The 16,377-nt window shown below is 35.5% G+C and overlaps 1 protein-coding gene across 2 annotated transcripts in view; it reads right to left on the bottom strand.

The window, feature by feature from the left end:
• Positions 1 to 6,259: 6,259 nt before the first annotated feature.
• Positions 6,260 to 16,377, bottom strand: part of LOC122402061 (fasciclin-3) — an 858,180-nt gene continuing 848,062 nt past the window's right edge. For both annotated transcript variants that reach the window (XM_043404572.1, XM_043404573.1), the window contains 2 exons: positions 8,736 to 8,907; positions 6,260 to 8,282 (listed from right to left, as the gene is read on the bottom strand). In XM_043404572.1, the coding sequence (XP_043260507.1) occupies positions 8,085 to 8,282; positions 8,736 to 8,907 (370 nt within the window). In that variant the 3' untranslated portion in view covers positions 6,260 to 8,084. The remainder of the gene's footprint in view (positions 8,283 to 8,735; positions 8,908 to 16,377) is intronic.

Genomic DNA, 16,377 nt, shown 5'->3' with positions numbered 1-16,377 from the left:
TGGATTAAGTAACAGGGACTTCGTGACAGAGCCAAGAGTTAAACGGTGTTATTTCGTCGCCATTTTAGCGGTGATGGTGAAAAGGGATGTTATTCAGAGTCCGATGCCGGGAATGATAGACAAGATCCTGGAGGTCGCCGAGTCAGTGTACAGAGAATTTTCGGAACCTAAATTTCACACCAAACATATTCTGCGCAACATGACGGTAATGAATAGAATCTTTGATTTGCGGGACTGCGCGTCGCCCATGGTAACGCTTACGGTGAATCCTCGGACTCTGAGGAACGATTTCTACGTTCAGGTTAGCAGATTAATTGTAACTTGTACGAAAGCACACGATGCAGACGTTGAAATATTTAGTCTTTTACTATTCAGTTCATTTATTAACGATTACACTGACTAGTTTTACAACACCTATTTTAATCACTAAATTCCTACATCGCAAAATATATTAAATTTGTTTGACCATTGCTGACAAGAAAAATACATACATATTTTTGACTGATAAGAAAATAATAATTGTGCATTTAATGATATGTGAATAGAAATTTATCTACTCTTTATTTTTTTAATTATCAACAATTTTATTAAATGTTTCCAATTGACCAAGAAAACACACTATTATTTATACTGACTTTTTATCAATCTAAACCGTATCATCTAGATCAGAGTTTCTCAATCTTTTCTCGTTCGTAGCCTCCTCTTTAGTTTTATTCACCTCTCTAACTCTAATTCTTCACAATTGAGCTGTTGCTGGTAAAAATAATAGTTTACCAATTGTTTATTTATAATGCAATAATACGAAATATGTAATGGAATACAGGAATACAAGAAATAATAAAATACAAAAATTTAATAACTTAACAAATATGTTTCCATAATACTTATATTATTAAAACCAGAAAGTTGTTTTCTTGCAAATCCTACACTTATCTCTAATAAGTTGAAGAAATTAAATTTTATATCTCTGTACAGAGTAGACCAAATTTTAAACCAGCTTTTGCCTACAGCTTTGCCTATATGAATATTGATTTAAAAAATTTGTTAATAGATTCTAATTTATAAATGAATTTACGAATGAAACGTACATAAAACTTAATTTATGAATCAATCTAAAATTTGTATTCGTTATTTGTGAATAAAATTTGTCCAATTCTGTGTATATATCTTACATTCTTCAAATACTGAATGCATTAAAAAAGTCATTATTTTTCTAATCTTTCTAAACTATTTTCGAATAATTTAAGTGCTCAAATGAAACCAGTAATAACGTCTTTGCAAAATATATTTTTATTCGTATATATATTGGCAATATTGTTTGTTGTCCACTGAAAATTTATGATTTTCCAAGTATTTACGTTTCTAACTCGTGGTCCTTGAGAAACATTACGTGACCTACTGGCGCCGTAACACCCCCGTTGAGAATCCCTGATCTAGATATCATAACTCGAATATGTAATTTATATTACGGTCACAAGAACACGTTTTTTTTTTAAACGTTATCTTACATATATTTCATAAACACACGTGATTTTTAATTTCTTTTCTCTATTTCGTTTTTTTCTTCTTCCTTTTTGGTGTCTGTTCAACCAATATTTTAATATAATAACATTATATTTATACAGGGTGTTCGGCCCCCCCTGAGAAAAATTTTAATGGGAGATTCCTACAGAAAAGTTGTCTAATACGTTTTTGTAGGCACCCATGGGCTCTGCTTCAAAAAAAAATTTCAATGAGATACCTTTACTATTGAAGGAGTTATGGCTGTTTGAAGATTGCACCAGTTTTAGGGTTTTTTTTTACTTTACGGTGTCAAGGGACAACTTTTTCAATATTGTTACGTATTCTCCACTAAAATACGCGTTGTTTGCATTTTGAAAAATTAAAATCCTGCAATCCATTCAGGAGTTATGACATTTTAAAGATTCGCATGAAATTTCAGGGATGCATTTCTGGCCTCACATTAGATTTTCGATAAAGAATTGTTTTCTCGAAAGTGCGTAGGAATTCGGGGTATGTTTATTCACCAAAAATGCTTGTAATTCACCCCTGTAACTAAATATAATATTTTTAGTATGATTTGAAATTTTTTTAATTTCATCTAAAAATTTAAATACATACTCAAATTTTTTCCTCGAAAGTGGGTGGGATTTCAGAGGTATGTGTATTCACCAAAAATGATTGTAATTGAGTCCCGCAACCAAAAGTAATTTTTTTAGAATGATTTGAAATTTTTTAATTTAATTTTTTAATAGCTTTTTAATGAAGCGTCAGTCAAGAAAAGATATTCTTGATTTTCGTCTTATTTTGCCCTCTAGAATCTCCCATTAAAATTTTTCCCAGGGGTGACCGAACACCCTATATACGTATATATGTATACAGAGTGTTTATATTTTTAAAATACAAGAACGAGTTCTAAAAGGAGATTATCTTTTTCGAGCATTTTAGTAATATAGGATAATATATTTTCATTAATACAATAATCTAACTCATGGAAAAATAAATTTAACTTGTAGATGTGTAGATTTTTAAATGACCTTGAATAATAAGTGGTCATGTTCCATATAGTCGTATAATATTGTTACATAATTTTATGTTTTTATAATTTATAATATACCGAGCTTACGTGACTTAACAAATAAAAATATAATTAAATAAATAAATAAGAAATTTGTTAATGAATAACATCTTATATCAGACGAGAAAACATTTGAAGAAATTTTTCAAGACGAGCACGAGCGGAGTTATACATTTCACGAACTGCTGTTACGGCTTCTGGTACTCAAGAGGAACGAACGCGTACTATTATTTAGATCCGTACCAATGCAACGAGAAAGGAAGGAAAGTTCCAAACGGTGGCAAAGCTTGTCTCTGCATATTCCCAACCATTTGTCAGATGGTGAAGCACATGTGCTTTAATCAATTCGAAGACACTTCGGGATTCTTCGTTCATCGACTTCACGTGGACTCAATCAACGTGCCTCCGTTCAAAACCTTCAAAGAGGATCCGATGTGGTTGTATCTGGATTATCATTGGAACTTCAGACACGCGCCGGATATCGTGAAATCGAACGGTAAAAAGAAAAAGAAAAACGAAGAAAACAAGAAAGAGAGCATGAAACAATTTTGGAACAATTATGCCGTCGAGGTGTCGAATCTGATTTATTCGGTTTGGGGCACAATCGGTGCCTACGATTCAAGATTCGGCGATCGCGCTGGAAAGAATCAGGCTGCTATTTGCGTGGCTGTGCTAGCCATGCAATATCTCAGTCACCCATCTAGATGGGGTCCAGCCATCTTGGATTCAGCCGTGATATGCGGAGACTCTTATTATACGGAGAGTTTAAGAAGCGCAATTATAAGGTGTGCCAAACATTTCAACAGATTTAACCTGCAACCGTGCTTCAAGATCTTCCCACATTTGTGGACTATAGATTTCAAAGAGAACATTTGTGGCATTCTTTATGGTACGCGAAATAGAATGACTCTGGCTACCGCGTTGAACCAAGCGTTCGAAGAGTCGCCGAACGTTTTAATCGAGTGCAACAAAATCAATCTAGCCGCTTTAGCGGCCAAGGATGGGTTTTACGTTGCCGATCCCTGCTGGGTGGGTCCGCCTCTTTTCGATAAAGACCACGGGGCCGTCTACGTCCTTCGTTGTAGAAATATGAACTGCTTGGTTTATGCGGTCGTAAAGATGCTGAACACGAACCAGAGGCTCGACTTCCGTTTGACACCGATCGCATTTACGTTCGAGCAGGAAGACTTTGACGATGTGAATAGCAAGGTTCGCGAGGTCAAGAAGAAAGTTCTATTGGAGCCTATACGAACTGCTCCAGGAAAGGCAGAGGACTTTGGCGCGACGATACCAGGAGCCCTAACTTCGCCCGACGAAGGTTCTTATTTGTTGTATAGCAGAAACATTACCGTGGGCATTAAGAAAGGTCACGAATTGGAGAATCCTGAACTACCTTCTCCTGCACCTGTATTAGAGGAAGACAATAGGACCAGCGCTCTTGTTAGCACCACGTGGCACCTTAATCTAGGCCAAGCTGCTCCTTTGGAGAAGGTCGAGCCAGTGTTCGAGCCTATGTCGATTCACCACGATCCAGAAAAGTGTGAGAAGCGTGTCGTCGACTCCTTCGAACCGTATCAGTCTGTGCCAATGTCGATTACAGATTTATTGGCTGCTTGCGACGATTATCCGAGAGTGATCGATTTTAAGAGCGAACGTACCACGATATCGAGGCCACTGGAATGCGCCGCTGCTCGTAGTTTCCTCACCGAAACGGCGCGTGAGGAATTCCGTTCGTGGACGGCGGACATGCGTCGCGGCGTATACAAGACTTACAAACACCGTTTACCAAAACCACCACCAGCACCACCTGCCAAACAAAAATCCGAGACAGTCGAAACCGTTCGTACGATCGAGGAAAGCGCGACAGACGCCGATGAAGTGCGATATAATTCTCCGGAGACTGAGAAAGAAGTCACAGAAGACGAAACGATCACGGAAACGGAAGCCACGGCCGAAGAGGCGACGGATGAGGATTGAGTAATTTTTGTAAAGTAGTCTTTTTGAAAGTTCGCATACATCGTTGGATCCATTTTGTGTTTTTCACTTTGATAAGAATGTAATTTTATAACTCTCTGGTTAGTAGTAAGTATTTGGAGCTATTTTAATTTTTTAGTATTAAGTTTGATTTATTTAATACTGGAGTTGTACGTTAACTTTTGTGGACACTTGACTGTGTTTATACTGTAGAGTAAAGAGTACATGTTTTGTGAAATTCAGAATGTATCAGAAAATAAATGTTTTACAGATGTAAAATTTATGTAATGTGTGTTTTGAACAATTGAATGGCTCATGCCATTTTCAAAATTGATAACATATCCCAGTTGATGATTTACGATAACAACAAAGTAATGAAATAGCCAAAGGAAAATATCTCATGTTGTTAGTATTGTAACAAAAGAAACAAGTATGCATATTGATCAAATTGTAATTTATTTGACAAAAAAACGTACAAATTAGTATGAAATTTCAGTAGTGGACGGCAATTAAGATTAAAATTAAAACTTTACAACAAAATTATACATAAGTAGTGAACATTATTTTATAAAGTTTATAGTACTACCACGAAGATAATGACACAGGACTAAGCTTAATAACAATGGAAATCGTGAAGGTAATAGTAAAATGGGATACACTCGTAAAAAATTATAGAAATATTTGTAAATTTTATAAGCAATATTAATACGTCGCGTCTTAAATATCTAGAGACAATAACGTCAATGGCGGCACGCGCAACTGAAGATAGCATTCCTTCGCGTTTGTTGATCCTTAATGCACGATTCATAGGAATCGTGGTACAAAAAAAAAGGTACATAAAACTATATAATATACAGGGTGTTCGGCCACCCCTGGGAAAAATTTTAATGGGAGATTCTAGAGGCCAAAATAAGATGAAAATCAAGAATATCAATTTGTTGATTGAGGCTACGCTAAAAAGTTATTAAAAAATGAAATTAAAAAATTACAAATTATTCTGAAAAAATTATTTTTGGTTGCGGGGGTCAATTACAATCATTTTTGGTCAATACATTTATCCTTGAAATCCTACCCACTTTTGAGAAAAAAATTCCTTACCGAAAATCTAATGAGAGACCAAAGATGTTACTCTGTTTCATGCGCATCTTTAAAACGTCATAACTTCTGAACGGATTGGAGGATATTAATGTTTCAAAAAGCAATTAACGCGTATTTTCGTGGAGAATATGTAGAAATTCTAAAAATTTTGGAAAAGTTGCTCCTTGACGTGGTAAAGTGAGAAAAATGGCCATATCTCCTACAATAGTGAATGTATTCGTTTGAAGTTTTTTTTTTAAGTAGAGTTCATGGGTACCTACAAAAGTACTAAACAATTTTTCCGTACAGTTGCAACCAAATTTATGAAAAATCAAAGACAAATATTTAAGAAAAATCGACTTGGGGGGTGGGTAAGTGCCTGAATTTTTTGACAAAATTAAAAACTTTCAAATCATTCTGGAAAAATTATTTTCGGTTACTAGAGTCAATTAAAATCATTTTTGGTTAATAGGCATATCCCCAAAATCCTACGCACTTACGAGACAAAAATTCGCCTGTGTTCGCAGATTGCCGTTCTACACGCGGAACTTTAAACATTAATAACTTTTTAACGAAGCCTCAATCAACTAATTAGTATTTTTGATTTTCGTCTTATTTTGGCCTCTAGAATATCCCATTAAAATTTTTCCCAGTCGTGGCTGAACACTCTGTATATTCTTCAAGCATTCGAAAATTCATAATATACAAAACACATTATACGCCGTTTTATAGCAGTTCGGATCGTTCTGTCTGATATGGTTCGAAGTGCGATCGATCAAATTCAATAATCGTCTTCAATTACTATAAATTTTCATTACAAATCACTGAAAAAAGATACAGAGTTGGAATTAAAATTTTATCTTGGATTCTTAACATTTACCTGTATATCTTTAGTTGTTCAACTTTCATAAAATTCGACACATTTGTATTTCGTTAGTTAAGTACCTTGTATGTATTCACAGCAGCTTATAGGAAGCGAATTTTTCAAGCAATTTTTAAACGAACAGCACGTACGATACAAACATTACTTAGATCACATTTAAATGCGCAGCAACAATATTAACAGTAAAATTTAAGTACGTGAAGTCGACTTTCTTTCGTGTTAACGATATTAAAAAAAGCATCGCTGAATTTTTGATGCAATTATTTTTAAAGCAGTGGTTGCCATATTGACATTTCCGCAGAGATAAAAGTTCTAGAGAAAAGATCGTTTAAAATAAAACCAATTTCTTTGGAAATCTGAACATTATTTCCGTATTTATAAATGGATGTTGAACATCGAGTTTACGAATATCATCGATCACAATAGCGACCACTTTGCTATAATAAGCTCACACCATTAAAAATAAACGTATTTGAAAACTCTCTAAGGAACTCTTACACTGCTATAGATAGTTAAAACAATTTGCTTCAGAATTTGCATCAAGTTCTGTGTACCTTGGCCTTTTATGGCTACACATGGCTCGTACACGAAAGAAACGATTAGGCTCTGTCGTTGCATTATAATGTACTTTCATGACAGCGCGTTATATTTGCAGAAAGGTTACTCTATTTTCTGCTTGCTTAACTTTGAACATTAAGTCTTTCTCGTCTTTGTAAGCATTTGACGCGTATCAAAAGGCAAACTGTTAAGACTAATGGCTATGGTAACGCGAATTCATTTGCCGGCATAAAGTAGCACGATCTTTAACAACCGATTTACTTCTGTGAAATTTGCAACGAACTAGCTGGTTGCGGGGCTCGTAATTTCCAAACTGTATACTCGTGGCAATTTCAGAAGTTATGTTCCTTCGGTTCGTTCGAAATTGTTGCGAATCTCAAACGTTTACCTAGAAAATCACTATATTAGAATATTCGCGTTTTTAATCTCCTATCTATACTATAGAATTATTATTTTGATCATCTTGTGATAAACCTTCGGACAATATTTTGATAGACGATACCTATTAAATCGTTTTTAATTTTTATTTCCTCGTACGAATAAATTTAAACATGCTTGAAATTAAGTAACACATAAGAAGTACTAAACAATAGTAAATCCATAAATCCTTTCCAGTAAAATGTAATCGTATGGTAAAACATATTTGTATGATTTACTTTCAACGTAAATTCTTTTTTATTTAGTACACCTTTTCTGATTTGATAAATTCGTTGTTCGTTGATTATTGCTTTTAATTTTGCAATGTCTGACCATACGTTCACATTTGTTTAACGTTCTACGACTACTACGAATGAATTAAAACTCATCAATTTCAAATCAGCTGCCTGATGTCAACTGTCGCGTATAAAATACGAAACGAAACGTATTGAAACAATTCCTCATTTTTATCGTAAGACGTAAACGGAAAAGGATCGAATAATAAAACGCGGCAGCAAATGGCGAAATGATAGTAGTTTAATTGGAATAGCAACGTATCAATGGATCGTAGGAGCAATTATCGCGGACAATGAAGATTTATTCGTTGGGGGTTTCTTCTTCCGTCGCTGGTTTCGTGTATAAAATTTCCGCGTATTCTGTTTTGTCCTCGTTGAGACGACGAGGAGTAACACCTTGCTGTTGTTGCGTCAAGTCCAATTCCGCGTAAACTATTCCACCCTCGCCCGTAGTTGGATTAGATTTGTTATCCTGTGCACTTGGTGCTGTGGTTTGGAGCTGTGAAACAAAAATTATCCAGTCAAGACACGTGATGAAATTAATCCTAATTTACCTAATCCTAATTAATACAGTATCTTCTACCCGCAAAATCCAAGTAATTTTATTGGAAATTTTACTTTACTAAAACGCGAAATATAAATCAGGGATTGAAACATGCTACGACACTTTCATAATAAAAATTTTTACGTTATAAGTTTCAACGAGAACGGATGAAGAAAAGTTCTTAACGCAAGTTCTTACCACGCATTGAAATCACTGGAGCGAGGTTCGTATTAATGTTACGTTCATTATTTTACTGTACGAAACCTGGCCATATTATCGATTTAAAATTCTTGCTGATGATGTACAATATTGCCTATTGTAAATCCTGATTTTTTATCCTAAACATATCTGTTTGACGTTCAGGGATAAACTTTGTTCTGAACTTATGGAAGTAAAAGCATTTATTACCTTCTCGTCATCGATTGTAATGACAGTTCTCATGGTGTCGGTGTCAGCACCAGACACTTTGTCCTTGTTACGTTTAAACAATCGAGTGAAGCTAATTTTCGATTTCTTTCTCCCTTGAGACGATCCGTCCACTTCCGTTCTGGAGTAGCGGCCAGCGCTTTCTGTGTCACTTCTAATCGATAAAAGTTAACTTGCTTTAGTATTTGCTTGATTTCTCAATACAGAGTATTCTGAACGATACACACCCAAAAACATAAATAGAACAAATAGAAGGGATTTAGTGTGTTCTAGGTAGGCAGAATGATCGATCAAGAATTTTATTTTTAATTGGGTCCAGATGAATAGTAAAACATGTTTCAATAAAATTACATGAGATGGCACGTGTACGCAACTGGAACAATTTGAATAATTTCTAAATATTTGCTTTGACAGAAGCAGGCTGTAACAAATATCGAATTGATGTTTAGAATATCGTAAGGAATAAATTGACCATTGCATATTCATTTATATCGGTCAATGTTCAAATCAATAATTACGAAATTATTCAACTTGTTTCAACTGGGTATCTTAGGCTGCATAAAACTTTTTGCATTTTGTCTGGCGCGGATTACATTAGGCGATGATAGAGAAATACATAAATATAGAAACCGAGTATAACGAAACAGAGCGATTAGGCGAATGATTGGAGCAACTCGATCATGAGGTGTTGCATATGGAAAGACTGACGTAGTATACTGTGCGACGAGATCATTTCAAACTGATTGTGGCATGTTCTTTTTTTCTCGCTTGCTTGTTGATTTATAGAAGTGTTAATGACTAGACGGTAAGAACAGACGTTTACGTATGAATAATACTTGCTGCAGAGATTTAATCGAAGTTGATTTCTACCAACGTGTTTAGCTAATGGAGTGCCTCAGAAAATATTGCGCATTATTTGGTAAATGTTTCATTTTCCCCAAACCATTTATATTTACAATGGAAGTTACCCCAGTTAGGCAATTAGTTTAGAAAAATAACGATTGGAACTTATAGTACTTTACATCCCAATAACTGAAACGAGTTCTATTCGCCTGAAAAATTTGATATCGACTAGAAAGATGGTGTCAAAAATTATAAGCAGCTTCGAAAGTGGATATAAGTGACATATTTTTTTAATCTTCTTTTACTTTTTGGGTTTTTCGAGGATACGTAAATAACATAACTGAGTAAGTAATATAACTGAAATGAAAAGAAGCTTGGATCTCAATTTCGATGGTAGATATGAAACATCAAATTATCTATCCCATTTATAGTCGTTTTGCATCATCGAGGTACATTGAAGTATTAGACTGCAGTGTCCTGAGTTGTTAATATTGCAATATGGGGAATTATCGAAATATTTAGTTCTGATATACGGCATTTGGCAATTCCACGATTCAACGTCTTGAATTGGTCATCTTTCACAACCAAACTGGGTATGTATTAATCTCGCGTTGAAAATATTCCCATTTCAATATTATTCAAAAGGATGCATCACCATTTTGGTACTGAAGAATTCCAAATTTTGTAGTATTGTAGTTTTAATTTCGACAATGACTTCAAACCTCGATTTATTTGCAATTCAATCTAAAAATAAAATGCAAAACAAGGAAAAGACATTCCAAACAATTGTGGAATATATTTTCTTCGCGCGACATAAAAATAAAAGAAAGGTAAATGACAAAAAATGATGTATGAAATATTTTCTGAGATGCTCTATTACAAAATAAGATGAAAATTTAATTTTTTAATCCTTTGACAAATTTCAGAATACAGTATTTTCTCTATATAAGCTCAGAACTCGTCCACGATATAGACAAATATCGTATCCCCTCTACTTATCCCCACTGCGTACCGTTAGAACCCAGCACTCGCTGAACCGGCGAGTGTGCCTTCCTATGGGCGGTTCCCCAGGATAGCGGCCCGTTTGACGGTCGGTCGTCGAGCATTGTCAAATTTTTTATTTTTCCTTTTCTTGTTTTAAAACTTTTAACATGTCTGTGACAGTTTTCTGATTTAACTAAGATCAAGTACAACATAATTTTTATTATTGTTTTTCATAAATTATAATATACATTTGTCCTTTCTTTAAAGTGTATCCTCGTCTGAAAAAAGGAATTGTAATTTAATTGACCTATCATTTATTTGCTGAAATCGTGAGAGAACTCAGAGTAAAATAAGTTGGTTAAACAGTTCAAATTCGCAAGTTTGTATCTTTTTGAGTAATATCACTATTGCAGTAAATGAGCGATACATACATATATGTACTTTAGTTAAGACACGATTTAACTAGTACATATACAATATTAAATCAACAACGAAATTTATCTTTATTTTTGTTCTTCCTTTTTTCGAACTTCATCAACATATTCGTGACACTTTTCTAATTAAAATGACACCAAATACGATATACAATTTAGGTCCTATTTACTAACGCAATAAGAAATCAAAGGCATGCATCGCTCAAGTGGCTCCACGTCGGCTGTATCGAAACACAGGCGATGTTTACGCGAGCCTATACAGAATCAGTACAGTATTTTCTCTATATAAGCTCGGAACTCGTCCACGATATAGGCAAATATCATATCCCCTCTACTTATCCCCACTGCGTACCGTTAGAACTAAGCACTCGCTGTATCGGCGAGTATGCCTTCCTATGGGCGGTTCCCCAAGATAGCGGCGCGTTTGACAGTCGGTCGTCGAACATTGTCATACGATACGGGCTCAAATTACTAAGGCAACACTAGTGCAATAATACAAATTTTTTATTTTTCGTTTTCTTGTTTTGAAACTTTTAACATGTCTGTGACAGTTTTCTGATTTAACTAAGATCAAGTACAACATAATTTTTATTATTGTTTTTCATAAATTATAATATACATTTGACCTTTCTTTAAAGTGTATCCTCATCTGAAAAAAGGAATTGTAATTTAATTGACCTATCATTTATTTGCCGAAATCGTGAGACAACTCAGAGTAAAATAAGTTGGTTAAACAGTTTAAATTCGCAAGTTATGTATATCTTTTCGGGTTATATCACTATTGCAGTAAACGATCGATACATACATATATGTACTGAAGTTATGACACGATTTAACTAGTACATATACAATATTAAATCAACAACGAAATTCATCTTTATTTTTGTTCTTCCTTTTTTCAAACTTCATCAACATATTCGTGACACTATTCTGATTAAAATGACACCAAATACGATATACAATTTAGGTCCTATTTACTAACGCAATAAGAAATCAAAGGCATGCATCGCTCAAGTGACTCCACGTCGGCTGTATCGAAACACAGGCGATGTTTACGCGAGCCTATACAGAATCAGTATTTCATTCTGCGACCTCTACCAAGAGAGGTAGAAGTCAGAATTAGAACACCGATTTCGTATAGGCTCGCATAAACATCGCCTGTGTTTCGTTACAGCCGACCCGAAGCGAAGGAAGCGATAGCAAATTCGGCGATGCTCGGCCGCTCAGTCCCTCTTTGTCATATGCTCGCTGTTCTTTTCTATACTCGCCGCCTCCAGTAGGCGTCAACAAAGTATCAAGAATCGTTTCTCGTCCACGATATAGCCGAGCGTTGAGCCCCGAGAGCGTCGCTTCTATAGAGACAATACTGTATTTCATTCTGCGACCTCTACCAAGAGAGGTAGAGGTCAGAATTAGAACACCGATTTCGTATAGGCTCGCATAAACATCGCCTGTGTTTCGTTACAGCCGACCCGAAGCGAAGGAAGCGATAGCAAATTCGGCGATGCTCGGCCGCTCAGTCCCTCTTTGTCATATGCTCGCTGTTCTTTTCTATACTCGCCGCCTCCAGTAGGCGTCAACAAAGTATCAAGAATCGTTTCTCGTCCACGATATAGCCGAGCGTTGAGCCCCGAGAGCGTCGCTTCTATAGAGACAATACTGTACAGTATTTTCTCTATATAAGCTCGGAACTCGTCCACGATATAGGCAAATATCATATCCCCTCTACTTATCCCCACTGCGTACCGTTAGAACTAAGCACTCGCTGTATCGGCGAGTATGCCTTCCTATGGGCGGTTCCCCAAGATAGCGGCGCGTTTGACAGTCGGTCGTCGAACATTGTCATACGATACGGGCTCAAATTACTAAGGCAACACTAGTGCAATAATACAAATTTTTTATTTTTCGTTTTCTTGTTTTGAAACTTTTAACATGTCTGTGACAGTTTTCTGATTTAACTAAGATCAAGTACAACATAATTTTTATTATTGTTTTTCATAAATTATAATATACATTTGACCTTTCTTTAAAGTGTATCCTCATCTGAAAAAAGGAATTGTAATTTAATTGACCTATCATTTATTTGCCGAAATCGTGAGACAACTCAGAGTAAAATAAGTTGGTTAAACAGTTTAAATTCGCAAGTTATGTATATCTTTTCGGGTTATATCACTATTGCAGTAAACGATCGATACATACATATATGTACTGAAGTTATGACACGATTTAACTAGTACATATACAATATTAAATCAACAACGAAATTCATCTTTATTTTTGTTCTTCCTTTTTTCAAACTTCATCAACATATTCGTGACACTTTTCTGATTAAAATGACACCAAATACGATATACAATTTAGGTCCTATTTACTAACGCAATAAGAAATCAAAGGCATGCATCGCTCAAGTGACTCCACGTCGGCTGTATCGAAACACAGGCGATGTTTACGCGAGCCTATACAGAATCAGTATTTCATTCTGCGACCTCTACCAAGAGAGGTAGAAGTCAGAATTAGAACACCGATTTCGTATAGGCTCGCATAAACATCGCCTGTGTTTCGTTACAGCCGACCCGAAGCGAAGGAAGCGATAGCAAATTCGGCGATGCTCGGCCGCTCAGTCCCTCTTTGTCATATGCTCGCTGTTCTTTTCTATACTCGCCGCCTCCAGTAGGCGTCAACAAAGTATCAAGAATCGTTTCTCGTCCACGATATAGCCGAGCGTTGAGCCCCGAGAGCGTCGCTTCTATAGAGACAATACTGTATTAGGAAAATAAAAATTGTTTGTTTTTACTTGTGATTGTGAATAAGAATTATATCGCGTCAATCTTTTACAAACACATTGACATTCCGCTGATTTCATTCTGTTGGTTCCAAATTAATAGAGTTAGAATATTTCATTAGATCAATAACGATTCAATACCTTCCAAATATCGTTATAAATTAAATAGTAACATTTTTATTTTGCATATTTTTACCTACTACTTCACAATTTATAAATATGCCTGTAAGTTATTCTTATCCATAAAAAATTTCTAATCGTCGTCATACTTCAAAGAGACCAATTAACTAGTTTTTTTATTTGTTTGCGGTGATATCGATAGAAGAGAGACTAATTAGCGTTTGATTTGTGAAGCAATATTTATAGTAGGTGGTAATTCGTATGGAAATTATAGTTTAAAAAAAACTTAATCGATTATGACAGGTGCATTCAAGGTGGAATTTTCTACCTTTGACCATCAGAAAAGAAGTTGTTGCAATTCATTGCTTGACAGTGCTCTTGATCAATGATCTTTTATTTAGAAAAATAAATAAAAGTTTTATATAAAGTGATTCATAAATAAATACTTCAGAGAGTGAATCTACGCGCTAAAAGAAGCGAAACACATTATACAGTGAGTGTAGAAAGTATTCGTACACCGACTAATTTCGAATAATATACTGTGAAACTGTAGTTTATTAACTAATTTTTTATAAACAACGAGTTTGTACATATTCTCGGAAATCTCTGGAACAGATACAGTGCAAAAAAAATTAGTTGGTTGAATAATTTGCAAAGTTATCAAGAAAAAAACGAAATATTGTCCGAAATATAAGAGCAATAAGTATTCGTACAGTTCTGATTTCGAACTACAGTATTGTCTCTATAGAAGCGACGCTCTCGGGGCTCAACGCTCGGCTATATCGTGGACGAGAAACGATTCTTGATACTTTGTTGACGCCTACTGGAGGCGGCGAGTATAGAAAAGAACAGCGAGCATATGACAAAGAGGGACTGAGCGGCCGAGCATCGCCGAATTTGCTATCGCTTCCTTCGCTTCGGGTCGGCTGTAACGAAACACAGGCGATGTTTATGCGAGCCTATACGAAATCGGTGTTCTAATTCTGACTTCTACCTCTCTTGGTAGAGGTCGCAGAATGAAATACTGATTCTGTATAGGCTCGCGTAAACATCGCCTGTGTTTCGATACAGCCGACGTGGAGTCACTTGAGCGATGCATGCCTTTGATTTCTTATTGCGTTAGTAAATAGGACCTAAATTGTATATCGTATTTGGTGTCATTTTAATCAGAAAAGTGTCACGAATATGTTGATGAAGTTTGAAAAAAGGAAGAACAAAAATAAAGATGAATTTCGTTGTTGATTTAATATTGTATATGTACTAGTTAAATCGTGTCATAACTTCAGTACATATATGTATGTATCGATCGTTTACTGCAATAGTGATATAACCCGAAAAGATATACATAACTTGCGAATTTAAACTGTTTAACCAACTTATTTTACTCTGAGTTGTCTCACGATTTCGGCAAATAAATGATAGGTCAATTAAATTACAATTCCTTTTTTCAGATGAGGATACACTTTAAAGAAAGGTCAAATGTATATTATAATTTATGAAAAACAATAATAAAAATTATGTTGTACTTGATCTTAGTTAAATCAGAAAACTGTCACAGACATGTTAAAAGTTTCAAAACAAGAAAACGAAAAATAAAAAATTTGTATTATTGCACTAGTGTTGCCTTAGTAATTTGAGCCCGTATCGTATGACAATGTTCGACGACCGACTGTCAAACGCGCCGCTATCTTGGGGAACCGCCCATAGGAAGGCATACTCGCCGATACAGCGAGTGCTTAGTTCTAACGGTACGCAGTGGGGATAAGTAGAGGGGATATGATATTTGCCTATATCGTGGACGAGTTCCGAGCTTATATAGAGAAAATACTGTATCTGCAAATGAGTTTCTAATGTAAACATCCTACAGGATCGTTTACTAGTTATGATTGACATCGTCAGTATGTTTGGAAACGTTGTCAGCGTCAATCGAGCTCGAGACACTGTACTATTCGAAACTGTCGTAGAAAATGGGACGGAAACGTAGGGAAACTACGGTAGAAGAAAGAAAAATTATTATTAATTTGCATAATTGGTGCAAAAGTTTAGCGGAAATTTCGCGGATTATAAACCGGCCTTGCTCAACTATACAAAGTATAGTTGATCGATACGGATTACGAAAGAATTTGCAAAACAACTCAAGAAGTGGACGTCCGCGTAAAATTAACCAACATGCCGGACGAGTGATTATTAGAACGGTAAAGCAAGATCCACAGATAAGTGCAATGAAAATAGCTGAGCACCTTAGAAATAATTTGGATATTGATCTCTCGGTTAGTACTGTACGTAGTTTTTTGCGGAGTCAAGGGTACCACGGTCGGGTGGCCCGTAAAAAATATTTCGTGAGTGAAGCAAATAGGAAGAAAAGATTGGAATTCGCAAATAATAATGTTACCACACCAATGGAGTACTGGAACCGAGTGATCTTTACAGACGAGAGTAAATTTAATATTTTCGGGTCTGA

This window comes from Colletes gigas, unplaced genomic scaffold (genome assembly GCF_013123115.1).
Source record: "Colletes gigas isolate AHSC1104 unplaced genomic scaffold, ASM1312311v1 Colletes_gigas_Sc00032, whole genome shotgun sequence".
Lineage (NCBI taxonomy): Eukaryota > Metazoa > Arthropoda > Insecta > Hymenoptera > Colletidae > Colletes > Colletes gigas.
Note: the sequence above shows the minus strand (reverse complement) of the source record. Positions and strands in the feature narration are given on the sequence as shown.